Source organism: Solea solea, chromosome 1 (assembly GCF_958295425.1).
Source record: "Solea solea chromosome 1, fSolSol10.1, whole genome shotgun sequence".
Lineage (NCBI taxonomy): Eukaryota > Metazoa > Chordata > Actinopteri > Pleuronectiformes > Soleidae > Solea > Solea solea.
The window spans coordinates 5,443,369-5,470,706 of record NC_081134.1 but is presented as its reverse complement, the minus strand read 5'-3'; the positions used below and the strand labels follow the sequence as shown (position 1 = coordinate 5,470,706).

Sequence of the window (27,338 nt, the reverse complement as noted above, 5' to 3'; positions counted from 1 at the left end):
TGCGTGTGTAAACGCAAATGTTTGCAGAAGTTGCTCTGACTATTCTCTGAGGATTCTCCTGCCAGCTGTCTAGTGTAATCTCTCTGGTTCTCTGCAGGAGAATGGAAAATGGAAAAGTGCTCAAGCCAGGCTCCGCCCTCTCACCTGGACCCCCCCCCCCCCCAGAGATTCTCCTGTTTCGTCTAATGTTCAAAAACATTTAAAGCCCTAATATTAAGAAGAGTTTGAAGTCTAAAAACGCACAGATAGACCAACAAGTGTCAGTGCGTGTTAGTACTTCCACTAAATTCATGCTTTTTTGCGTTTATAAATTACACATACAGTGACTTAATTTCCCTAACCATTGATCCTGATCCAATTTTGCAGTGTTCATTGCAACGGACTATTATATTTGTTTCCCAGTATTTTTGGTTCTCTACCACATACTTGTGAAACATTAATGACGGACCCTTGGCAAATTCACAGCTTTGCTACCTCTCATATCACTCTTCACTAAGCTAACATGGTGGTGGGTGGGGCTTGGGGGTGGATGGGGTGAATGGGTACTGCTGTCAGTTCGGTCGATAAGAAAGACGCCTGTGAGGACGTTACATATTTTACTACTCTGACAAATTTAGTGTCAGGCATTTTCTTTTTCTTTTGTTTTTTTTTTAAAAATGTGGTGCTCACGCAGCTCTGTGTGGTGTGCGTGCATGTGTGCAACAACACAACAACAAAAGAAGCCCCATCGGGTCGCCTCGTGATGACTGACTTCTGTTAGGGCGCGTGAGGGAGAGGGATGAGTGTATGTGTTGTGGTTTGTCAGCTCGTGCACAACAAAAAGACGGGTGGAAAGCTGGGAAGGGGGAACGGGTGATGGAGTGTGCGAGGTGGAGAAGAAAAGGGAGCGACGTGATGCAGTGGTGGATGGAGGGAGGGGGTGATGAGTGTGTGCTCATAGTGTAAGTGACACCGCTCCTCCTCAGACAGATTGCCTCATTCTCTCTCTCCTTGTAATGGGGACCTCGTCGAGGAAGAGTTGTCCCTGTCTACCTGGATAAACCCCTCCCCCTCCACACACACACACACAGACTCTCTGTCTCTCCATCCACCTCGACAGCTTCCCTTGTTTATTTACTCTCCCCACAGAGATGTTCCCCAAATTGGTTGCACTTTGATGTCTTTCATTCGCCCTTCTCCCTGCATAATTTTCAATCAGCCTTCACCTCCCTCTAAAACTGCTGATTTTCTGTAAAATTGTTCACTCTGGTTAGGGCGGAGAAAAGAGAAGGAGAAGGAGAGAAGCAGAGAAGGACGGAAGAAACAAAGAGAGGCAGCCTGAGAGAGAGGATATCAATATTCCCACTGCTGCTGGGATCCACAGGAAGATATTTTTTATTGTCCGAATCTGACAGTGAATATTCAGCATAGCCACGGAACCTATTTATCCTCCGTCCGACATGGTTTTCGGTGCCGATCACACCGAGACATATCATGCGCTCGCTTAATTTAAGGACTCGTACACATTGACAAAGGATCTGAGGACCCACAGGCTCAACAGCGCCACCACACCAGCCCACACACAAACACACAAACACCACATAAACCTCAAACGAGGGGTTTTGAACCAGACCTGTAAATGTTGTATATCAGGGTGTGTGTGAACTAGTGAATGTGCTGAATTTGATTACCTGTGTGTATGTCTTTGCCCTTGCTAACAATAATTTCGACAAACAGGATGAGAGGCTCTCATCTCATCGCTTCAGAAGTGGCGCCGCTGGTGAGAGTGCGGCATGCAATCATGCGGACACCTCAGACAAATAGGCTTCATAACTTCTCTGTTGCAAACAATCTCTCCGGGCCTGAGCCTCTATCCCAAATGAAATCTCTTCTACCTGTGTAGATGTGTGGATACAAAAGAATTGTTAACGCTCCTTATGGCTAGGTTAGAATCTCTATGGTGACAGTAGAGTTGCCATGGTGATGGAGAGGGTGTAAGACCAGGAGCTTAGTTTTGTTCTCACTTTCGTGGCATTAAAATGTATTGTTTGTGGTTATCATTTGTCAGCTCAGTACACCAGCTGTGCTGCACCTGAAAGCAAACCCGGGACCCATACTGTAAAAAAACTCCCACAACATTCTGTCTGAAATTCAAGATTCAAGTTTTTTGTTGAGCGGCTTGTTCTGGTCCGCTCCAGTGAAACAGAAAGCTACAGAAATAGAGACATAACAAAACACAAATAGCCAATGTTAAGAATAAAAATAAAAATCTATGCACATACACAAATAGGACAGGATTTGAGACCTTGCACATGTTGGTGGGCTGTTTTGAGTGGGTTATGTATTTAACAGTCCCTCAGCACGTTTGTAAACACGCTGCCTTTCCAGAAACTCTTCCAGACCCGGTGCCAACACTGCCGCACCAACGCTGCAGCTCCATAAAGTGGTCAGTGTTCATCTACCTGAAGTACCACCTGCTTACACCCATCTGTGCTGCTTGTACAAAGCAGCCCGAATCTTATACAACTCCCATGAATGTGTCAGCATCCATCACCCTGGCAGCACAGTGCAGCCAAATATCCAACAATCTCAGAACAGCAAGAAAATCACTTGTTTCCTGGGTGTCGGAGCTCTTTCAACTCTTTGAGCATCTGGAATCTCATTGGCAATGCTCCAACATCAACGCCTTCTCCAATCCAGGCGCCTGTGCACAACAACGTTCAAAGTATCACCTCAAAACAACAACAAAAAAAAACATGTGAGGTAACCATGGTAGGATTCACTCGGACTCTCGATGCTGATTGTAGATGTGACTTCACCTGATTCATTATTTGCATTCTCTCTGCATTTGATGTGTAAATTAGCAGTCCATCCATCGTCTGCCACTTTATCCTCCACATGAGGGTCACGGGTCACTGGAGCCGATCCCAGCTGACACACGGGGCGAAAGGCAGAGCACACCCTGGACATTTGGCCAACAATCATGGTCAATTTACAGTGTACAATTTACTCGTGCACACACGCGACAGCATGCACATTCCAGGTCTTTTTGCTGCAAGGCACCAGCACTAACCACTACTCCGCCGTGCGGCTTAATTTAGCAGTCCTCTGTGGAATATTTACTACGAGAATCAGACCCTACACAGGCATAAAACATCGTTAGTATTCATAACGTGACATTTACATAATTTCTTGCTAATAAAATGCATCATCATTACTCATTTCACAGACGGTGTGTAATTCAAACCTTTTTCAACATTGAATGATTATATACTTAATCATTCGTTTGATGAACAATTATCACCCTCTGCAGGCCGTGGACTATGAGAGTCGGAGCTCGTACTCGTTCTCCGTGGAAGTCCTCAACCCCATAGTGGACCCTCGCTTCCTGCGCCGAGGCCCATTCAAGGATCGAGCCTCCATCAGAGTCGCGGTGCTGGACGCGGACGAGCCACCGAGGTTCTCCCGGGCGCGATATCACATGGACGTGTCCGAGAACTGCCCGCCAGCGTGCACTGTGGGCCGGGTCAGTGCTGTTGACCCCGATACTGGTCTGACCAATAATATCAGGTGAAGTGATATGTCTCTGTACTGTATATGACAGTTGCTGCTATGACTATAAGACGATTGGATAATTTTTTGATGAATTTATCGCCGTTGACACATATTTCATCAGAAAACATTTAAAAAATGTGAGGTCAAATATTAAAAGCAAGTATTTTTGTGTCCATCCATCCACACTTCCGTTGGAAGGAAGCCAAACAAACCTCGCACAAGCACATTGAGAACACTGTTATAATCATTTTTGCGTTTTTAAGAATGAATTAGTAACATACAAATGATCCGTTACCTAATGTGAACACTTGAAAAGAACTGAAATCGGATGTATTGTACTAACACGAAATTATTATTTTTCCATCTTGTTTTCTTGGACTCGACAGAATGTTGAATAGCTTTTTTTATCGCTCCGTTTATAGGAGAACTATCAAGAGCCATTACAATCCATTTATTTTTTGACATGTTTTTTCGGTATGAAACGTTTAATAAATCAGGCTGTGAATATGAAAAAGGTTGACTGATAATTTATGTTATTGTTGTATAAGAACAAACCTGTAAGTGCTACTGAAGTGGAGATTTCTGCTCGTATGAGGAAAAACCTATTATGAGGAATATGTCTTTAAAGATGTGTTGTGACTGAAAGATGCAGATGCAAAGTAATATAATGGTTTTAAAATGGCAATTCCAATGTTTATTTTTGACATTTTCTTTTAGCTACTTTGACAGAAGACATACTTTTGATGCAAAATAGCCCGCAATGCTTTTATTTTGGATAAAAGGATCGACAATGTGTTAGTCACAGTAGACGTTCTGGTTATTTAATTCAATTATTAACCATAAGAATGAATGGTCATCAATGTAAATGTAAGGATGTTCTTTCTTGAGCATGATTGTTGACGTTTTTGAGTTGATACTAAAAACCGGCTTTTCAACTTAAGACACAACACACCGGAGATAAATATAAGCTCACAAAATGCCCACACACACACACACACAAGTTTGGAATGTTGTGTCTCACACAGTTCAACAAGAGAGGCTGATAAGTTTACATAATAATCACAGAGAAGGATGCTTCTCTTAGCACCACCACTGGAAAAGTGCTAAAACTGAGCGTGTGGTGAGAATGATAGTTGCTGTTTTCTTTGCGATAATTAGATAATCAGTGTCACTTCAAAAGAGCTCCTATCAGCAATGATAATCTCCCTATATTAATTTTTTTGGGCCGTTCGAATGCTAAACTTCTTATCACTTGCTCGCACATTTGCATTGTGTGCTTCCTTCACGCTGCACCCCACTGCACCCCCCACCTCCCCCCCACCTCACTCTGTACTTCTCAACATCCTTCTCGCACCACATTTATTGCTCTTCTTCCAAATTGTGTCTCTCCTCTAGGTTTTCTATTGATCCTCAGTCGGACCCAGAGGCTCTGTTCCGTATCACGCCGGACACGGGCCTCATCACCACCGCCATGGAGCTGGACCGAGAACGCGAGCACTGGCACAACATTACTGTCATCGCAACACAGAGAGGTCAGAAGTCTCTCTTTGTGCTCACTTTTAATAGCCCGACATTATTACAGCCTGGTCCTTGGAAATGCTCTCTTATTTACAACAGAAAATCTTTAATACACTTACCATCGTTGACACCTATACACCAGCTGATTAGGGAGTTGAAACTATATTTTTACACTGTCTGAGAAGCACACCATCCAGTGTGTGATGACGTTCCACTAAGCAGCTTAGCTCTCGAGTCATCAAGCCATGAGAGGAATGTTCCCTGGCACCACGAATAGTTTGTTCCTGAGAATCCGTTCGATCTATATTGTGTGAGTTATCTGATGCGGCGACGGGTTCCCTCTCGCGAGGATTTGACTGGAAATGAGGAATTAAAGCAACAAATCAAAGGACAAGCACGGCTTTACGGCACAGTAAAACTGCAGAGAGAGAGTGGTAAACACCAGGTGATGATGGCCAGTCTGAGCAAACACTGAAGCACTTTACGGGCTGTGTTGCAGTCAGAAGTGACACCGCGAGTGAACAAAAGTGCAGCCGACAGAACAATCTCAGCTCCATTTAGTGGCTGCTCTGCAGCTTTTAGTCATGATCCATTGAGACTGTTGTTAACTTCTATTTCCAACTTTGGCCTCATCAAATCCCTGCGTGTTTACACTCTCTTTTCCATTACACTGTCTGTAAAGCAGAATCTCAAGCACGACATGGTGGAGAGCGCAGTCTACAATCACAAAATGATGACGCTCCCCACTTCTTAAACATCCTGCCTATATAGTGACACCTTATTTATTGCATTAAATGTCCGACTCTCGTGTAGATTATTTCCTTTATAGGTTTCTTTGTACAAGAGATCTTTCCAACAAAAGGAGTGTCCTGTCGTCTCTCTCTCAACTGCCTCGTGATTTTTCAGTCTCACTTGATGGGCCAGATTTTTAAAGAGCTATAAATGGAGCCTAGAACAGGTTCAGATGTGTTGTTCTTTCTTTTGATTTACATTATGCTGAAAGACTATTATGGAATTATTGTTAAATAATGCAAAAATAACTCCATTAATGTCTCAAAAAACCACCAAAAAAAAACAAAACTGGCTCCTTATAGAATAAAATTGTTATTAATAATAAAGTTATATGGCATACAATTATGTCTTGAATCTATTTTCTTAGCAAACCAGGCGTATTTATCAGAGAAAGGGCTTAATATTCATGTGGTGCTGATGTGAGGGCTCGCGGCGTGCTCTCCTGCGGCCGTGTGACAGGTACACACAGACAGAAGTGCATTCCTCCCTCGTAACAACGTTCACAGCTGCAGCTGAAATTATGATGAGGTCTGGCTGCCTGAGAGGACAGTAAAAAACTTTATGGATGTTTTGACGGCCCACCAACATGGTGAGAGATGGGGGGGGGGGAAGCAGTGGTGCAAAACAGAGACCTTACATGTTATTGCGTGTGGAAAAAGAAAAACACAGTCTAGACAGTGAATGGGAGTTGCATTGCATAAAAAATGACTCAACAACAAAAATACAGATCGCTTCACACGCACTTCACATTCATTTATAGGTCCAGTGTTTAAGAATTAGTGACATCTAACGGTGAGACTGCAAGATGCTCCCTTTCCCAAGCACATCAAGGAAATAATTAAAGTGGCCTGTTGTTCGTCTTTTCTTTATTTGCATATAAGCTTCTAAACGTGGCGTGAACGCTCCGGCTGGTCGGGAGAAACATGGTGGCACAAGATGGCAGGTTTCGTGACTCGAGGGTTTACAAAAGGCTTATTCTAACGCAACTAAAGCGATCGTTCACTGACAGAAACGCAGTATTGGCTATAATATAATCCTAGACAGGCCAGCTGACAGTCTTGCCTGTGCCCGGGACGAGATAATCTTAACCTGTGCCATTCTGAGACTAGTGGGAAATAAATTAATATTTACCACTTAAAAACAGGGCTGATACTGTACTCTCATCTTTTTAGATTTTTATATATATATATATAGATATATACATATATCTATATATATAGATATATACATATATCTATATATATACATATAGGATATTTTCATTCATCCCATCTGTGGAATTTATTGCACTCGTAAAGAAAAGCATGGTGGGCATTTTAGATTCTATATTATGTCCATTAAAAATGCTTGTTTTCGCCAATAAATCAAATTAAATCAAATCAAATGCTGAAATGTTAGTACTATTCACCTACCATAGGTTGAAACACCCCAGATTCCCCTTTAAGCTGCTGGCAGGTGATGTCTCCTGCTTTTGGCAGGTGACAAACTATTTGGGTGTTCTTTTTAACCCCTAAAAATCAATCAAACTGACTGAAGCAGCACTTAAAGTAGAGTTGGAGAATGCTGTCCAGTGGCTGTGTGCAAGGAGGAGAAGCTGTCTTCCCTGCCAAGACTTACTCTGGACAAAGTTAATCTTTACTCAAAGTCTACTCGGGGCTTCGCGTGGCACCAGTGTTTGTAGGACTGTGGAGGCAGCGCAGTGAGTGCCTGTCTTCAATAATGAGCTCCATCTAATAAACAGACTGTTGCAGGCAGTGTTGACATAAAGCTCAGTAGGAGCTCTGCCATGGCCACGGGCAGGCCACATCAACCGGTGGCATTACGGCGAGAGCTCATTTTCAGCTTTTCAGCCATGGGAACCAGCCACTGTCATCCATGACACAGTGTTACTGCTCGAGGTTTGTGAACATGGTGTGGGAGTGTGTGCGCGTCCGTGCGTGTGTGTGTGTGTGTGAGAGATACTGAAGCTGTGCTGAGTACACCTGCTCAGATAAATGAGTAAAGATGAGTTCTGGTAAGCCCGGATTGTGTCTCACACAAGAGCAGCCTAAAATGTGATTGTGAAAGTTCAGCTCAGACTAAGACTCTCATGTGTTTTCGTGCATGTCTGTGAGAACTTCGTTTGAGTGTGTGTGTGTGTGTGTGTGTGTGAGTGTGTGTGTGCCAGTGAATGGGGAGTGGGAGACCATGTGCCAATCCATTTAAACTGCACCCTTGTGTAACTGCATGCAGATTGACTGCTTTCTATATCCCTCCTCGGCTCACTCTCTTAGAAATCGACACACATACACACTTGACTCTTGGGCTAAGAATGGCACAGTTTGATATGGAAAACTCTGATTGCAATAGAAGCCTCAGTTGTGCTCCTGCTGGGAGTCTGTGAGATGCAACGCAGGCCAAATGAAAACCAATGTACGACTGTATTCTCAGCCAAGTATGTGCTCAGTAATATCTGAGAGCTGTTGAAGCTTTTGAACAAAAACTCAAATGCTATAGCTCACCTAAGAGGACTATTTAATGGAAGTAATGGAGTGTAAAGTTGCACCTGTGTGTGTGTAAACACTGATTTTTTTTTCTAGTGATGGAGATTGTAATAATAATTCCCGTGCAGCTTTGTGTGGTGATGTGGAGTCTGCTAATGTCACCTAACGATCGGCTCCCTGCACGGCACAGACTCCCGACAGAGACCCCACGAAACCGCAACAAGCGAACCCCTTCGCGTCGCGCAGGAAAGTGACCGACACCGAGCAAAGACGAGCGCTGCATCTTGTTCCTGAGTAAAAAGCTGCCGCTTCGTCACAGCACAGTCGCGATAGAGAATAGTTTCGGAAGTTTACGTTAAGCCCCTTAAATAAAAGTAAAAGAAGGCGAGGAAGACAGTGCAGATGAGGCAAGGGAGTTTAAAAGGCACAGAGAGTTGGAAGACAGCAAAATTGGATTGTGGACATTGTTCCAACACAGTAGTTTATTTGCTTTTTCTTGGAAGCAAAACGATCCCTTCTCCAGTAAGTCATCCAAAGGATTTTCGAGCTGCCTCGTGTCTGGGTCCTGCATCTCCCTGTCTGGGTTTGTTTTTCACAATGATGACAACGTTCCCTGCACATTATTCGTGACATCTTTTTTATATACAGTGTTGTGCACAGTGTCACGTTCACACAGGGACATGATGGACCAGTGGCTCTCAGGTGTACAAATGAAAGTGATGCTTGTGATTCAATGTTTTGGCCTGACGTGTTTCTCTCTCATTACAGACAATCCCAGCCAAGTGTCCAGAGTTCTGGTTGCAGTAGAGACGTTAGACCTGAATGACAACGCACCTGAGCTGGACAGGCAGTACACAACAGCCATGTGCGACTCGTCTTCCGTGGGTCAGGTCAGTTTGCGTTAAAATAACAATTCATGTCAGTGATTTTTGTGCAAGATGACGTCTGTGGTCCCGTCTTTGCACTGCTCAGAGGTCTCCGGTCTTTGTGTGTGCCGTCACATCTCAACAAACAGTGACAACCATTTTTCCTGTCAGCCAGGATAACCAAGACTTTCCAAAAGAATGGTGGAGAACGCTGAAGGTGACAAACAAACAAGTTCAGGGTGTAATTAATGTGAGGGCAAAGGAGGACGAGCGCGTAAAACGATAAGAGTCACTGATAACAAACAAAAATGGTGCATCAAATCATTTGTCCAGCCTCTGAAAAGAGGAAGGAATCAACACCCAGCGAAACTGGAGAAAAAATAGCAAGAAGCTCAAGCAAAAAAGAGGGAGAAAAATAATAGAATATACAGCTCAGCACACTGAGAAATGATCATGTAGCTTGATGCTTTAGACACCGTTCTGCACGAGTGACCGTCCGACTGAGATGGCCCAACAATAGCGCTTGTTCAGTGTTGTGAAAACAAAATCAATAATATCCACACCACATCTGCGCTCGTTGTCAATCCAGCAGATCTTTACTTCACTCACCAACCAAACAGCACCTTCGATGCTCTTTGACAGAGAATTGTCTTCTTTTTTTTTCTTTTTTTTTCCCGGTTCATCGTGGAAATGCAACAAAAACCACAAAACCAGGGCTTTGGAAAAAGTCTAGATAACTGGAAATATCAGATAAAGTAAAAGCTATAGTGTAACGTTTCAATGTGAACACATCCTTAACATCTAAACCATTTACACAAGTCTTGCTGTTAAATATAAAAGCGTTTATTTTGTACCTTTTACATTACCGTATACCTCCTACTTTACACCAGTCATGACCAGAGATTCTTTTTCTTACGATTCCAAATAATAATAATGAGGTGTTAGAGAAATGGCAGTCAAAAGAGTCAGAAACATTTGTTCTTGTTACAATTTACGCTGTGGGCAGCGATAGTTTGTCATCTTTTGGGACGCCATGTTAAAGCACTGCTTCAAATTCTATGGGTTTATGGACATAAACAAAGCAGAATTAGTAAGAAGTAGTAAACAAATGCCATACGTGTCTTTGTGTCCGCGATCCGTCACATTCTCCTCCTCTTCTGCGTCTGAATGATGATCCACGTATACCAGCCCTCTTGTGTTTACGTGGCATATTTTCTATTCCGATGACTTGTGTCCATGTAAACATAGTTACTGATGACATTAACAATGTGTCCAAGTCAGGGAAGCATGCTGACTGAAACAGGGGAAGCTAAATGGAACTCAGCCATCGGTAATTAGATCATTTACACCTGTGATTTTCCTTCTGTGACCTGTCAAAAATGTTCATTTTAAAAATCTACTTTGAGTGCCCGTTACGAATCAGGCGACTGCAGCAATCTATAAACACGTCATTATTTTTGTCTGACAAGGAATTAGATAAGAGGCTTATGCTCTCCAATAGTCATGTCTCTCATAAAGAAGCTTCAAATCTGTTTCCATTCAACGTACGAAGCCCACTGTTCAAGTATGGGGAGCATACGGAGTACAGAAGGACAATGCTCCGTCTATTCACACATGGCAGCGTGTAGCCACAGCTCCAACATTCAAAACGGAGGCAGGTGAATCCTCAATGGCCTGTTATCACACCGCGGCAGCCATTCACGTTGTAATTAAACTCCAGCCCTCGTCTCAGACGTTCCCCCTCCTCCTCCTCCTCCTCCTCCCGACTGTCCGTTGTGCTTTATGTGTGTTCATCATGGTGTTCTTACTCGATCATATCTCAGTTATAGGAATCATTCTCCTCAATCTCTCCCTGGAAACCGTTCACTGCCTTGGTTTTGTTTTTTCTTCCTCTCTTCTCTCTGTCTCTCCTTTTTCCATCTTCAGCGTCCCATGCTGGCTCCGTCACCATAATTTGGTGTTTTTGTGGGTTGTCTTTGTTATTTTGCCACTGAATCTGTGATTCTGTGGCAATGATGTTGATTTGTTGTTTTTTTTTTCCTTGTGATGTTTTCTGTTTGCGTTTGTGAGCGGGAGAGAGAGAGAGAGAGAGATTATGATGCCTTTCCGTGTGTTAGGGTTGGGAATGCAATGTCTCCCTATGACAAGTCATTAGGCGAAAGGCGTCTGAACGCTCACGTGCGGCGACTGATAACATAATGTGACTGTACATAAATCATCGGAACGACTAACTGAGAGGGAATGCGGCACCCTTCGTCTCCGCACGCTCACAGCTAGCACTCGAAAGCATCTCTGAGAGGAAGGGAACGCTTGCATGATGACAACTAAAGTTTTTCATTAAAAGGAAATTACCCATCAGCTCATGCAGTGGGACATTTTCTTTAGATTCATTTACTTACAATTTCTACCCAAGCCAAGACTTGTGCAGGTGCTATTACTAAATTGAAAGCCACACTGTATTTGTTAAAAGGCAACTCCCTTCAAACTGTTATTCATGTGACGTGTGTGCGTGTGTGTGTGTGTGTGTGTGTGTGTGTGTATCAGACACAGCTCACTTGTGTCTCTATACTAATTGTTTGGCTCACTTTTGTTCCTGCTTGCGTTAGCTAATGGTTTGTTTTAAAAAGCACTCTCAGTGTAAGTGTTTCTCTCATTACCTTCTTTTTCTCTTGTCTGTGTGCTGTTCTCCTTCACACACACACACACACACACACACACACGTCCTCACCCAATCTCGTCTGCTCTCTCTATCTCTGCGTTTCAGGTGGTGCAGGTGTTGCGGGCGATTGATAGAGATGAGGGAGGGAATGACAGCACGGTGTATTTCAGCATCCCTCCAGAGTCCAGCGCTGCTCTCAACTTCAGCGTCAGGGACAGTGGTGGTAAGCACTCAATCTTTCAGTCTCTGTGTATTTCTCTTAATTCCTTCTTTCTTTTTTTTTTGTTCCCTTGGCAGGCAGACACTGCTTTTTTTCCCCTCCTACTTTTTTAAGGCTCTTAATCCCACAATTTCTTTCCGCCTTTCTCTTTCCATTTTCATCTTTTCTACCACGCTGTCTTTCTTACACGCTCTACTCCCTACCTACCACCTCTCTTTTTCTGTCTCGGCCTCTCTCCTCCACCATCCATCTCCCAACTCTGGTGGCCCCATTGTTTTGCTTTGCTATTCTGCTCTTCTATTGTTTGTCCCTCTTGTTTGCCTTCCCATATCCTCGACATCCATCTTCTCCATCCAGCACTCCACCACTTTGCCGTGGAAAAGCTTTTGAGGGAATCAGAGCTGCTCTTTTTAATCCACTTCAACTGAATTGAATTTACCTACTTAGAATTAGTTTCCAGTACATTCTTTCTCTACTTCCTGAAGTAACACACAGGCTGCATACAGAGTGACTACACAACTGTAGTGTTTAATTTAGCAAAAAAAAAAAAATTTTTTTTTCTGAATTATAGTCACTCTCTTTGCACATGAAAACAAAAAATAATTGGTCCAGAAACATATTTACCAATAAATCACCTGTGAAGTTTTCTTGCAAACAAGCAAAGTAATATTTTGCAGTTATTAAAATTCTCTGTGTGTGTGTGTGTGTGTGCTTAAAACCTAACACACACACAAAGTAAAACAAAAACAATTTGCAAACCTCAAACATTGATGTGGAGTTCATTCATTCATTCATTCATTCATTCATTCATTCATTCATTCATTCATTTATTTTATGGCACATTACAACCAACAACTGTGATACTCAAAGAGGTATAAGATCTAACATGTTCTATTTATTTTACATTGATACACAACATATCATTGTCTTTGACTTTTCTCTGCTATAGTTTAATTCTCATTACCTGAAGATGTTTGGAGCATGTCAAAGTGTTTAATTACAGCAATATTCATTGGTTTTATTTGTTTACCTTTTTGGTTTTGTTTTGTTCTACCATTTTGGACATAAACATTTATAGAATGTGAAACAATACATCATTATTACCACTGAAGTTAGCAACTAAACATAAAATGTTATTAGTAATGTGTTTGAGTAATATTATCACACTACCCAGGAATGAATAATGTCAAATATTACCAATACATGTGTTTATATAATCACAGTTTTACCTTTAAAATGACTTTTTTACAGTTATTTGTCATTTTTCTATGATGCTGCAGCAAGTTTTTCATGTGGCCTCTTAACATTTATGGATTCACAGGCTGCAAAAAAAGCCCCTTAAGTTTAAAGCCTTAGCTGCACTGACAGGTGTTGTGCCAAAAACAAATAACCTGTGTGCAGCCTCTTAAAGCTGTACTTTATATACACCAGCACCTGCTTCTTCTAAATCAAACAATCACGTTTAATTTTATGTCCTGGCAATAGGAAAAGTATTTTTATTTTCTTATTTGAATGTTCCTCGTGTGTGTTGAAGTTCACGGCGTCACACCAACATTCCATGATAATTGTTTCTTTACGCCGTTAAACAATATTCATCATTTTTATTTTCGTAAGCTGTAATTTGCATGATTTCAAATAAATGTTAAATTGTTTCTGGCAGATGATCATTTTCAGCTCTGCACACACAAGAGCAGCCACTGACTACCACGTACAGTGCAGTTGATATGATTGACACGTTAGGAACCAGTTTTCTCCATTTTGCTCGTCTTGTAGACACGTAACAACATTAGCATGCCATTAAAAAGTCATCATTCTCACATCAAACATTCTATTTAACTTTATTTCTGTCTCTTTTGACTCCTTGGGGAAATCTCTGGCTATGTAGCTGATGAATTCTCCCTCTTTGTTTTCTGCTGCTTGTTGCCAACTTCTTTGTCTTTGGCATCACGCTGGTGACCTAAACCTGGCAAAATAATGAGTGGTGAACCTGCTCTAGTTGGATCCAGGCTCAAGAGGATAAACACTCCGACAGGAGTGAATCAAAGGCTTCTTTTGTGTGTCATCCAAAACCACAACACAGAATAACAACATGTTCTCATGTGATTTAAATTACAGAGGATTACAATGGGAATCAAGTCACCTGCTTTTTTGTGTTTTAACTACAGAGTTGCCCACTGTCCTATATTGTTTGTTTTAAAAAAGCGAATCATTTCCAAATGAGTGCAGACGGTTGGAGTGCAAACCAATCACGCATAATTTCCAGTTTGTACTTCCCCACTGCCAAAGAAACACCATGCAATTAACAACAGATCAATTATCTTCCCTCCTCTCCATCTTCCTTCAGGCCCTACAGCCAGCCTGGTGCTCCTGTCCCAAATACAGCCACTGTCCCGCTCCCCATCCTCCACCCTGACGCTCTTCGTGCCCCTTGTCCTGAGGGACGGGACATCAGGCCTCACTAGCACCGGGACGGTCACGGTGTCCGTCTGTCCCTGCCTGAGAGGAGGGGCACAGACCGGGGAGAAAGAGAAGAACAAACAGATGGAGGGAGAGTGGGACTCGGACACAGAGGCAGTGTGTCTCCCTCAGCACTCCACACTGCCGTCCCCTGGTCTCAGTACTGCCGCCCTGTTGGCTATCCTGGCCTGTGTTGCTACACTCCTAGGTAAATATTGAAATACAAAGATTTCCTTTTATATACTGTATATAAAAACAGTCCTAGCTGTCAATAAAATACAGTATGTGCCAAGTTTTATTGTCTATTTTGCTCTTGATGGGATGTCAAGCAGCAGAGTAACTGCTTTTTCCATACAATCTATGATTTTTATGAACACAGAGGTGATGATTATAAAGCGTTAACAACAACAGCGTAACAAAAAAAAAATAGAGTTGCCCCTTGAAAGAGTCTTACTTGTAAAAACTTGCGTCGGGTTTTTACGACAGCATTTTGTGTTGTATGTAGTAAACAGTAAAGTAATGCCATTAAGATTTACCACCTATAAAGGAGTTTAATGCTTATCTATAAATAAAAAGATGAGTAAATAGTGTTTAGGGCATTTTATCCTCCGCTACATCCCTGCAGGCGTAATCTGCATATGAAAATAATATTTCTCTTAGTCACAGCTGCTCAGTGGCTGCGTTTTTTTTACTTTTCCTCACCATTTTGGTCCAGTTATCTCTTCTGGCAAGGTCAGCAATAATCACTACTAAAAGAATGATTGTGAGTGATTATCTGGGACCCCTGGTTTTTGATTGCAGCATAATAAAATGTGACTGCCACCTTTGCAGAAACTCTCAAATGCTCAACTGGATAACGTCTAGGTGCTGAGGCGGCTTTGGCTCGTGGCCAGCATCGTTGTCATTTCTATTCAGTCTGTTGGATCACTACTCATGCCTGGTGCTATGGAGGCATTATCATTCTGGAAGAGACCAGATCAATCAAGACAGAGACGCAACATGGCGTGAAGGTGATCACGCCTGGAATTTAGTTCTCTAAGTGAAAAGGGCATAAACTATTTGAGGAAAAGCATAAAACTTCACAGCGCTCGCTTCAAAACGGGGCTGGAGTTTTGCTCCTCGCGTTCTGATCTTTTGAAAGCACATCCTAATCCCACGCAGAATAACTGGGCCCGCTGCAGTATGGTAAATGTTCTTCAGAAGTGCTGGTAATAGCTCCACCACATCCCATCAGCGTATTAGAAAAGAGTTTTGCATACAGAAGTTTGGATATGGAGCCATTTGGTTCCCACATGTGCCATAAAGAGAGAATACATGGGCATGGCATGTAGGTGAGCCCTTGAATTATTATGAAAGATGAATTTAAGATTAGCTGAACCACCTAAAGTAAATCCATATAGAAAAAACAAGTGCATACATGTGTACCGTATATGCACCTACTGTAAATAGATACAGTATGAATCCCAAACACTTTCTATCAGAGTTTGCTTTTCTCTGCATGCACTAATGTGCGCTCATGTGAGTGACACTTGACTGAATCTTTGTGGTTTGAAAGCCTTTTTGTAACTCATTCTGGCTTCATTCACACTAATCCTTTTTCATTTAAAAACTGTAAAATGCCTGTCATCCACATTACACCAAAGTTTTAGACTCTCTTAAACTGAGAAGTTAAGAGACACTGCTGGCTTTGTTTTCCCTTTGAAAGCTCTGTAGTCAAACATGTACAATCATATTTAAGACGGATAAGGGTCGAGATTAACTAATTCAAGGAAAACCACCTTGAATAGAGCATCGTTTTTGCATCTAATCATAGAGTTTAGGAACAACAGGCATCTTGTGTGGAACTGGGTGTGAAATGTGACCCTTTAACATAAAGTTAGCTACAGTACAGTATTTGAATATGTCACTATTTAAGCAGAGAGAGGTGATCTAAGAGTACAGATTTCCCTCACAATTGTGTGGATGTAGATAGATCGACGTATGGATGTAGCCTATGGTTACAGTGTGTCTCATTGAAAAGAAATAGTGAATTAAGTCTGTACACCTATAGCTTCCTATCTTCATTTGTAAACCAGCATTAATTCATAGGTAACAAAAAACTTAAAAGAAACGTGTTTAATTGGTCAATCATCCTTGAAACTTTTTGGTCAATTTTGCTTGACCTCAGGATCAGTCGAATGTGAATCATAAAAGTAATTTATGGACATAATATTTGTTACTCACTGGCCAATTTTTGGATTTTGGACTTCTAAAGATTTTACACAAGTGTAATATTTGCCGTTTCGTTGAGTTGAATGAGATTTCTGCAACCTCTTTTCAGGTGGGTTTTTAACCAAAGAAAGACTTGCCGGTTAAAGCTCGACTCTTTGTCCTAAGCCCTGGGTCAAGTTGTGCTCTCTGCTCTGGGACTATAAGGTCATGAGAATATAAAGTCTATTTGCTTGGCTGGAGCTCAAAGTCAATTACAGACTGGAGGCATGCAGCCTACTGATATGATATATGAGCCCTCTGACCTAAGCCCTCTTCTGTATTTGTGTTGACTCTGTGTCTCACCTCTTTGTCTGCCCAATTCTTTTTTTTTTCTCTCATTCTCCTCCCTTCCCTTTATTTCCCCTGTGACTTGTGCCCTCCCCCATGTTCATCATTCTTTTTCCAATTTCTCTCCCATGCCTCAATATCCTTTATTCCCCGTCACCCCCACCTCTTCTTTCTTTTTTTTTTTCCTGCAGCGGTGAGTGCCCTGTCATTGTCACTGCGCCGTCAGAAGCGCGACTCCCTGTCACCGCTGGAGGAGGACGACGTACGCGAGAACATCATAACGTACGACGACGAGGGCGGGGGAGAGGCTGACACGGCTGCCTTTGACATTGCAGCGCTGCAGAGTGCGCCGCACAGCTCACACTCACGTGGCTACCGCACGCTGGACAGCAGGAATGTGTGAGTGTGTGTGGTGATAGATGCATAGTTTAATTACAACATGGCTGACAGAAGGGAAACAAAGTTAACCCCTCAGAATGTAAAACCTTTCATCTCCATCCAGCTCTTAATTGATCCACTCAAGTGTCCGATCAAGCCGTAACTCCGAGGTCATGATCAGTCACCGCTGAGGACGCTGAGGCAGAAGGCTGTGAAGCTTCGCGGTCCTCGGAGACCACTTTATTGTGCTCTTTTGTATTAGAGCTTGTTTATGCGCAGCCACATTAGAGAGTCATTTGCAGCCACTTTGATGTTTCTCTGAGACGCTGTTATTGCTTTCGGACTAATAAGTTCAGATGAATTCACGCAAGCCGTACGGAGCTGCCGTGCACGAGTACAAAGGCCGTCTTCTTCTTGTTAAAACTTGCTTCTGGCAGTGAACGGAAGTGGACACAGCGACATGATAAACCTTTCCGAATCTAATGCAATCCAATGAAACATTCTGGCAATAATAATAACAAGAGTGTTACCTCTGTGAACCTTTTAATATTTAATTTCTGTTGTTGATGTGTCACAGAGAAGACTCCAGTGTCTACAAAGAGAAGCTGGAGTTGTCGTATCGTATTGTTTTTTATATATAGCTCTGTTTGCCTGTCGGGTGGTGGTGGGTTTGATCTGTGGCTGTGTAGGCAGTCTAAGAAAGTAACCATGATGTTGCTGTCAGGCTTATCTTCCTTGTGCACAACACATTGTTAATGCAACACCAGCATCACAACAGTTTGTAATTTCATCCCCAGAATACAGGCGGAAAGTGTGATAGTCTGGCCTCAGTGTGATATCAGAGAAGTTCACCAGTCACTTGGACTTCAGGATGAACTGATTACATTTTGGTGACCAAATGTCCCTTTAATTTGTCATGGAAACATAAATATACCTATCATAGTTATTGCTTTGCATAAAAACCTATACTGCGTCTCTTCTACGAGGGTCTGCACACGGACACTGATCTAAACTGTGACTTGATTTAAAGAGTCATTTCTACAAGTGTCCCAAAAGGATAATAAAACTCCCAAAGTTCCCCTTTAAATAATGATCATCATAATATATTTTATTTATTTATATATATATATATAATATATTATTAGATATATATTATAATATATATATATTTTTTTTTTCGTAATTATTCAGTAAAACATGTATTAATAAGCGCCTGTCAAGGCACTTACCTAACGTAATGTAATTTATTATTGTACGTTGTATTGTGGATGTAATCATTGCCAAAAACCATTGTGTCATTGGCACACATTGAGATAGTTCATTAATTCATTCATGCTCTACAGCTTTATCCTCCACATGAAGGTCGAGGGGGGGGGCGCCGGTGCCAATCCCAGTAGACAGAGGCGGGGTCACACCCTAGACAGATCACCAGTCCATCACAGGGACACATTTAGGGCCAAAAAACCATTCACTCTCACACCTATGGTCAATTTAGAGTGTCCAATTTGCCTGATCCCCAAATCTACATGTTTTTGGACTGTGGGAAGAAACCAGAAAACCCGGAGAAAACACGGAGAAAACCCAAATCCACTTGGGGAGAACATGCAAACTCCATGCAGGAAGGCCCTTGGTCGGGAACCCGTGCCAGAAATGCATTTATTCACAATGTTGCTCTACACATTGGAGTCTTTTGTGACATAAAGTAAACATGCTAAAGAAATTTACTAATAATTGACTTACATTTTTTGTGTCTTACAGTCGTTACACACAACGTACCCATGAAAAAGCTCGCACCTACAGCTGGGCTCAGAATCCGGGTGTGGATCACAACTACTCAGGACCAGGAGGCGGAGCCCTCTATGGCCGACTCTGTTACAGCAGCCACACTTTACCTGTTCTCCGGCGCACTCCAGGGGGAACATTTGAACCCGGCCTAGCAGAGCTCGGGTACCGCTATCCTGGAGGCCAACCTGACCACTCACTGGTCATCCAGAACCAGGGGGCCATGGTACGGCCCATGGAGTCAGGGGCAGTTTACATAGCCCCCAACGACCTCAGCACGGGAAGCCGAATGGGGAGTTGCGCGGGAAGTCGAGACGGGACTGCAGTGAGCACGTCAGATGGAGGAACGCCGAGGACCAGTGACAGCCAGGAGAGAGGAGGGGGCACAAGAACTGCAAGTAACTGCACAGAGGGGAGCAATGAGGACAACGTGAACCACAGTCAAGATGTTGATTGGGTAAGAACTGCATTGACCCTGCTTTCATAGAAAAGCCTTCAGGCTGCTTTTCACTGTCTGCAGCAATTATGGAAGTCATGTACTGCACCATCCTAACTAAGTTAAACTGAAGTAGGCTGCATCTGTTGTGTTACATTTTCAGATAGAAAAAATCTATCTGCATATCAGAGGTCATCTGTGTCCATATTAACATAATGTAAAAACAGATTGTATATCACTTGACCATTAAGGTATACAGGGAATGCACGTGTCAGTGGTAACAGGAAGCTTATTGCCTCTTCTGCAGTTATTTGCGTAGTTTCAGAAAGTACTAAGTGAAGAGTAAAACGAGGTCACGAGACTGGCTAACTCAAATTAAGTGATCAAATGTGTCCGTTGAATTAATACCTTTATAATTCACAGCTGACGGTAGAGTTGTGGCTGATAATAACGAAGCAGGAAGCACATTCAATTTGAGTTTTCAGTCATTTTTTAAATCGGTTTTCAAAATAAAAAGAAGATAGCATAATATAGATTTTTTTTTTTGGTTTTAGTGCAGAATTTATGTATATTTAATTGAAAAATGAGAATTTTCAATGAGGAATTTTGTCTTAAAGTGCACACGCATCAAATGTAAAACCAACATTTTTTTATGTTGCGTTGCACGCATCATCTGCAGTGGGATTTAATCTGTCAATGACTTACCTGGGGCTAATTCTAGAGCTAACTACTGTACACTCATAGTAATGTGCAACTAGAATGAAGTGCCATTCACAAACATTGTGTCGTGAGAAATTTTCATTTCACTTAAAATATTTCACCCTGAGCAAATTATGGGTTGCAGGACCTGCAGGTTTCACACCGTGCGGATCAACTGCAAGCACTCTCGTGTTAAGTTTGGTGGGAAAGTACCATTCGAGTATGTGGCAGTAACGATGTGATAAATTTCACTGCAGAGAAAAACTTATTTTATGCATTACTTAATTAAAAGACTTTAGTAATTTTATGTTGTAATCAGGTTTTTTAGACGAGCGAGGTTAGAAAATTGGTAAAGTAATTATGTGCATTGCCATGAAGTCGTTAACATTGTATTTAGCTGTTGTGCTGGAGGGTAAAAACTGCTTGGTAATGAGCTTCATCCTTCACTCTCCCCTGTGCAAATAATGCATACTCACTGTGACACTTGCATATGAATGGATCATGTTCTGCAACACAGGTTAATACATGAATGTATGGATGGCAAAATGATTCCAGAAGGAGAAAAAGTGATCGATGTTGCATTGAATGAGGAATTAAAATTGAATAATTGACGTGATTAAAAAGAAATGGCTGCACGGGAAAATCATTAAGACGGATTTCATAAATTAAATAAGGAAATGAGAACGCAAGGCAGTAATTAAGCAAATACAAAAAAATTAAAGCAGTCTGAATTCAACTTGCTCCTGCAGTGAAGCTACACAATCATATCTTACATTTTTGCACCACGGGGGCAGAAGTGTCAGGTTAATGATCGAGGAAGATGATGATTCTGATATACCGTATCAGCACATTTGTGTCCTGCTTTTCATTATCTTTTCTGTGTTTCCTTTTTATCTATTAGGCCATAGCGAGGCTATCTGGCCCTCACCTTATTTAATTTTCAAATATTTTATCTCTCAATCACTTTCCTCTCCATCTCCCTCTCACAGTGCAGTGTTAGCTCGTTCTAGTGTTGAATTAATATCTATGACTCGGCTTTTCTTACACTCCATTCTGTTCATTGTCTGCCTCTCATTTTTATCACTGCCATCTCTCGCTTTGCCTCGATTTGGGCAATATGTCATTACACTCCCCCCATCTTTCTGCCTTTAATATACCTCTCATTAAACGATCCCTCCTGCTTGGGCAAAACATTCTCATTTCATTTTGTGTCGCTGTAACCAATCCCAACTGCACCACACCTCACCCCAGCGCCGAACTGAACCCACTCATGCCCACCTACGTTCCCACCAGGTGCAGTCGGAGACTTTACCCAGGGAGCACACCCATCTCGTCATGACCCGTTCCGGCTCCATGATTGGCCAGGGTCACAGCGCAGGATGCTGGGGGAACGACTCAGCCACGCTCCCCCTGGCAGGACGCAGGGCGTCTTGTACTGGTTCAGCCCCAAAAGGCACAAGCTCTGGCCAGGCTGAGTCTGACTCCAGTGCAGGAGGTGGAGGTGAACGAGGAGGAGGAGGGTGTGGAGGTGGAAATGGAAGTGGGGGTACATCCACAGATGGACAACACCAACCTGGCAATGGACGCAACTACACCACAGGCCTGCAGGGGGACATGTCTGGACAGAGGGACTTTGCTAGCAGCTTGGGGAGACGAGGACTGGAGATAGGGAGCAACTTTGTGGTGGCACGGCCAGACAGGGAGGGTGGAGGGATATCACTGACCGGGACTCCACCTGTCTACACAGATGCACCTGGCTTTATTGGGAACTGGCGTGATGGGATGGGTCTGGGAGGGTATGTCTTGGGTAGGAGAGATATGACCCCGCAGCTTTTGCCCTTTCCTGGGCAACCTAGAGGAGTGTATGGTGGAGTGATGGGTTTTGGTGGTGGTTGGGTTCCAGGGATGGAGGCAGCCAGAGGTTCACCTGGGCCTGGGGGTCCCTCCTTGGCACTGAGGGTGGGTGAGTTCCTACGTCTGCGTCTCGCCCAGGTCACTTTCGATCCCTCACAGCCACCATATGACTCTGTGCAAGTGTACGGCCTTGAGGGAACAGGTTCCAGAGCCGGATCCCTCAGCTCACTGGAGAGCGAAGGCGAGAAAGAGGCAGAGAAAGAGGATTGGGGCGCGGGGATGGACGAGTGGGGTCCACAATTCCAGAAATTAGCCCAACTCTTCATAGAAAGAGAGAAAGAGAAGGAAGACAAGGATCAAGCTGAAGACGGGGCCAAAAAAGAGAATGGAATGAAGGGGGATTCAGAAAGGAGAGAGAGAGGGGAGCAGACTGGAGATGAGGGGAAAGACTGAGGAAAGATGAAAATGAAACAAATAGGGCAAAGGGAGTACGGGAGGAAGGGAGGGAAAAGGAGGATGATGAAAAGGCAACCAGAGCTAGAATAATGTGAAGAGAAGTTAAAGGGGAGAAAGATGAAGAGGCAAAGTAATAAAAAGAGACGGAGAAAAATGAGCTGAGGGAGGATGGAGAATGCAAGGGCAGGGTAGGGAGTGATTGATGTAATTTAAAGCAATAAGTGTTGAAACGCTGATATGGTTGAGCACAGATACTGAGACAATGCAGAGGCTGCTTTTGCTGGAGGGCAGCAACAATTTGTTAAATGCTTTGGACAAAGAAAAACAGCCCAAACATCCAAGACTCGATTTAATTCAACTCTAACGTATTGGAATGAGAAACAGCAGGAAACAAGGAAGGAGGCGTTCCTCGTCTCATGTCAGTGTGTGTGTGTGTGTGTGTGTGTGTGTGTGTGTGTGTGTGATTGAACTCTGTGAAGACAAATACGGTGGCGCAAGCAAAGAGTGCGTTGAGTTGTGTGTTGATTAGTGTTTGAGTGTGAACTTGTGCATATTTTAACAAAGACGTGGGAACAGTGGCAGGAACAGACTCTGGATATAAATCCAGAGACACTTTAATGAACGATGACACCAGAGCCCCAGCATTAGTTTTCAGAGACAATGTGAAAGAGTAAACATTTAACAAGGAACGTTAGGAAACTGAGAAAACAATGAAATCTATATTTGAGTATAAAATTAATGGAATGGGAAATGGGATAAATATACATAGAGAGAGAGAGAGAGAGAGGGCTGCGGAAAGTGAGACAATGTACAGAAACAGTTACTTTTTAAATTCCATCTACAGTGGCGGAAAATTGAATTATTCAGTTCAGTATTTCATTCCAAATGAAAATGATGAATCATTTAAATCCTGCAAAAGATTCTCCCTCCTCTCAGCCCACGAGGAAAACAGACATTGTGCGAAATTTTAATGATTTAAAGTGTGCTCACACACACACACACACACACACACACAACTCCTCTCATACCCTCTGGCATTTTGTAGTTGACTCTTCATCTATTTACCAAGATTTACATACAAACACAGACACAATATAAATGATAAACACAACAACACCATGTGCAAGTATTCAGTTGACCATATGGAGTAATGATGAGTCTATTATTTAAGGGTTTTTTTTCCTATGGAAGGAGTAGCGCCCGCTCGTAGTCTCACTTGACATAATCTTCAGGACAAATCTGCATGATTCTGAAAACACAACCCCAAAAAAAGTTAAAAACGGCAACCTGTTCCCCCATTAAACGCTCATACTGCCCGAATTGAAATATTCTGCTAATTAAAAAAAAAAAAAAATGGGACAGCACCACGCTGACATACCGTGATAAACTTTTTGTTTTGTTCTCGTTAAAGGTCAGAATGCAGATGAGCTGGAGTTTTCAGCTGGAATGCACTTTTATACTGTGTGATGTTCAGTAATAATAACAATGTCAAAGATTACAGTTGTTTTATAAGATGTCAATTAAACAAAAAAAAAAATGTTTAAATGTGTGTAAAAGCATTTCAATTGTAAATACCACTGGATATTATAGCAAAAGAGAGTATATGAAATAAGTTTAAAAAAAAACAAAAAAATAACTCACATGTCCAAACGGAGCACTGTTGGGACTGTCTGTATGTACGGTCGACAAGAAATGGATCACTGGTGCTGGTCTTTGCAGCATCCTGGACTACAAACAAGACCCACATCTCAACATCTGTGTGCTAAGTGAACAGTTTTGGGCTTGTTTTTGTGGTTGCTGACACATGAGATGGACAAGCCAAGGATTCAATTATATATGTGGCCTCTGGCAAAAGTTTGTTGTGAAAAATATTAGGTTGCAGGAAGCCTGGGAGCTCGCCTATCCCAGCAAGGAAACAATTTTGATGAAAATCCACTGGTGTGAGAAGAAATTTCCCTACTGGGCAGATAACAAATACCCGTATTATTCCTTAAGTCTGGATTCTTATTCTGCAGAAGTAGAATGAGAATTTGTAATGAGCTTTGAGCCCATTGCTGCCTTTAGTGCTGCATTGCCTGAAAGATGTGGAACAAAGTTTTACACACTGCTACGTCTCTTGGAAAAAAATGAAATAAAATAAATAAATAAATACAAGGGCCTGTGTATTAGGTCATTTTTGATAGAAACCGTTCAAATGTAACCGTTCAAACATTTCAGGCAGTGCAACTCGTAGGCAATATTAAAACTGCCTTGACCTCTCCACACACAGTATATTTTTTTGCGGAAGAATGATCAGATTGAGTCTGGACAGGAAGTTGACCACAGAGGCTGACGTGAATGTGGACATGTTTTGGTGTGCCATCGCAGAAATGTCACTCCTCATCCCCCTGGTTCACTGTAAAAGCCGCACACATAAGTCGAGCTCCAGTGCCGTTTGTGTCCGCCACCCTCGTCTTGTGGTCCAAGTCTGCTACTCTCAACACTTTGAAAAGCAGGATGTCAGACTCCACGTTTGAAATGAAGTCCATATATACCTCTGTACTCGTTACAGTACCAAGGCAACAGACTCGTCCATGCAGTGCCACTGTGCAGCCTCAGTGGACCAATGTACAAATACTGCACAATCACCATAGAAGAGTAGTGGGTGCAGAACCTCGGGAGAGTGGGACAAGGCTATGAGTTATGATTATTTTTGGCTGATTAACTAACTAACTCAACACCCAGAAGCTTCTTAAATGTTGTCTATAGATGTGTAATATAGATATATCGTTTTTGTTTTTGGTAATTAACTCTATTTGGGAACTTTCTTTTCCTGTTCATCTAGTTCATCGTTCTCCAAAAGTCACTGAATCTGACTTTCTTGAAGACGTCCCCCCCCCCCCCCCCATCTCATCCAAGAGGCTTCTTCAGCTCTGGAAGTTGTTGGTGACGGCCAATTTAGTGTGCAGCCCCAATGAATGTCGTTGGGACACATTGGAGATACTGTGAGCACTGCCCACTAACTTCCAGGGGTGAAATGGTAAAAATCACTGGATTGGATAACAGAAAACGGAAAACGTAGCATCCAGTATGGTCCAAAAAAACATAAATATTTAATTCTATAAATAAATACTGTCCTTATTTCACTAAGGACAGGCTGAAAAGTGTATATTGTAAAAAAAATACTGTATTAGACTGATATCAGTAGCTCCTCAAGGCTGTGCTATCAATACTGGACATGAAATTGGACAGGAAAACGTGGTACTGAGTCATCCCTAGTAATTTACTCCTTGCCAACAAGAAAGAACAGCAATTGCACTTCACTGTTTCTGCCAGTTTTTCTATCAGTTCTAATTATAATGTGCTCGCTGAGATCTGGGCCAACATAACGATAAGGAGTTATTCACCAAAGCAAGAAACACAAGTTTATAGTATTTGAAGGAGCCTTTTGGTTAGCCAGTGTTTTTGGCAACTACAAGTCGATTTTCCAAAAAATATATCACAGTTGACAGAATTAGAACACCAAGACCATTTCAATCAAATTGCAAAATAAAAGTTTGTGATAAAAGAGAAACTTTAAGATACGTCCTTTTTTTTTGCTTTCCCTCCACAAACTGGATTCCAAAATCCACTCTGCCCTTTTGCATTATTTTATAAATGTTGCCATGTTCCGTTTTCTGCAATTAATCAGATGCGTGTACAAAAGTGATAGACACGACGACGCAGCAATTTCATCTGTTTGCTAACTCTTGGCGAACTATCACCATCAAACAGCCGAACCAAGAGAGCGGAGAGCAGATGTGTTTTCCTTCCTTGGTTTACAGCTTCAATTTGGATTTATTAGAACTGATCACGTAAAGCAAATATACACCTGGTTTACCTAAAATGGCTGCTTAAAACTTGGAACTTTGAGAATAAGTAGTAAATGAATGTTTTGCTTTGCCAAATCATCGCGTGGGCAATGTTTTCCTGTGATTTTATGTGAAATGTGCCAACTCTGTGTCTAAAAAGGAAAACTGTGCTCATTTTCATAATGACATTTCCATTTTTGGGCAGCCAGTGAAAAAGCAATTTCCACAGTAAATCAGTAAGTGACCTTCCCCGTCAGTCTAATTATGTGGTTTGTTTCATGGTCTTGATTGGCTCCAGGTGTTTTATCTCTGCTGATTGGTCTAATTCAAATCTCCGCTCTGGCTGATTGGTCAAAATCAAAGCGATGATCCTTGCTGATTTGTCTCATTTCGGAGTTGTGGAGTGCCGCAGCGACTGAAACACTTGATGGGCCTGATTATCCCAATCAAAAGAGTGATGAGTTGAATCATTTGTTTTAAATAGAATGAAATGTTGCAGTCGTCTCTCCACAGCTGTGTTTTGCTCTCCTGGCGGGCGCTCAAATACACCAATTCATGGTGACAGATGCAAGTGGCCCTGTCTGTCACTCTGTCAGAAAAGACCTTTACACCAAGGAACATGAACTCCCACTCAAGAGATGAGTGTTACCGTAATATCTGAATAAATAAACCCTGTTGACATGTAGCTCAACTGTGCTTGATTAAGATCAGAATGAGAGTCCTCTTGGACACCCCCCCCATTGGTTCTGCACCCCACCAGTGAATTCATTGCTCCTGCACGATGTTGATACAATTCCACAATTGCGTGCTGAACAAAGTGTATTTATTTCTGTTGT

General features: G+C 42.3%; 1 protein-coding gene across 3 annotated transcripts in view; it reads left to right on the top strand.

Annotated features, from left to right (window-relative positions):
• The window catches only part of LOC131461274 (uncharacterized), a 141,445-nt gene extending 117,614 nt beyond the window's left edge, over window positions 1-23,831 (top strand). The window contains exons 7-14 of one of the 3 annotated variants that reach the window (XM_058632416.1): window positions 3,293-3,549; window positions 4,930-5,066; window positions 9,096-9,217; window positions 11,958-12,075; window positions 14,417-14,737; window positions 17,259-17,466; window positions 19,204-19,684; window positions 21,656-23,831. In XM_058632416.1, coding sequence (XP_058488399.1) covers window positions 3,293-3,549; window positions 4,930-5,066; window positions 9,096-9,217; window positions 11,958-12,075; window positions 14,417-14,737; window positions 17,259-17,466; window positions 19,204-19,684; window positions 21,656-22,669 — 2,658 coding nt within the window. In that variant the 3' untranslated portion in view covers window positions 22,670-23,831. The other 2 variants (XM_058632405.1, XM_058632425.1) reach the window with 2 other exon arrangements.
• Window positions 23,832-27,338: the final 3,507 nt, after the last annotated feature.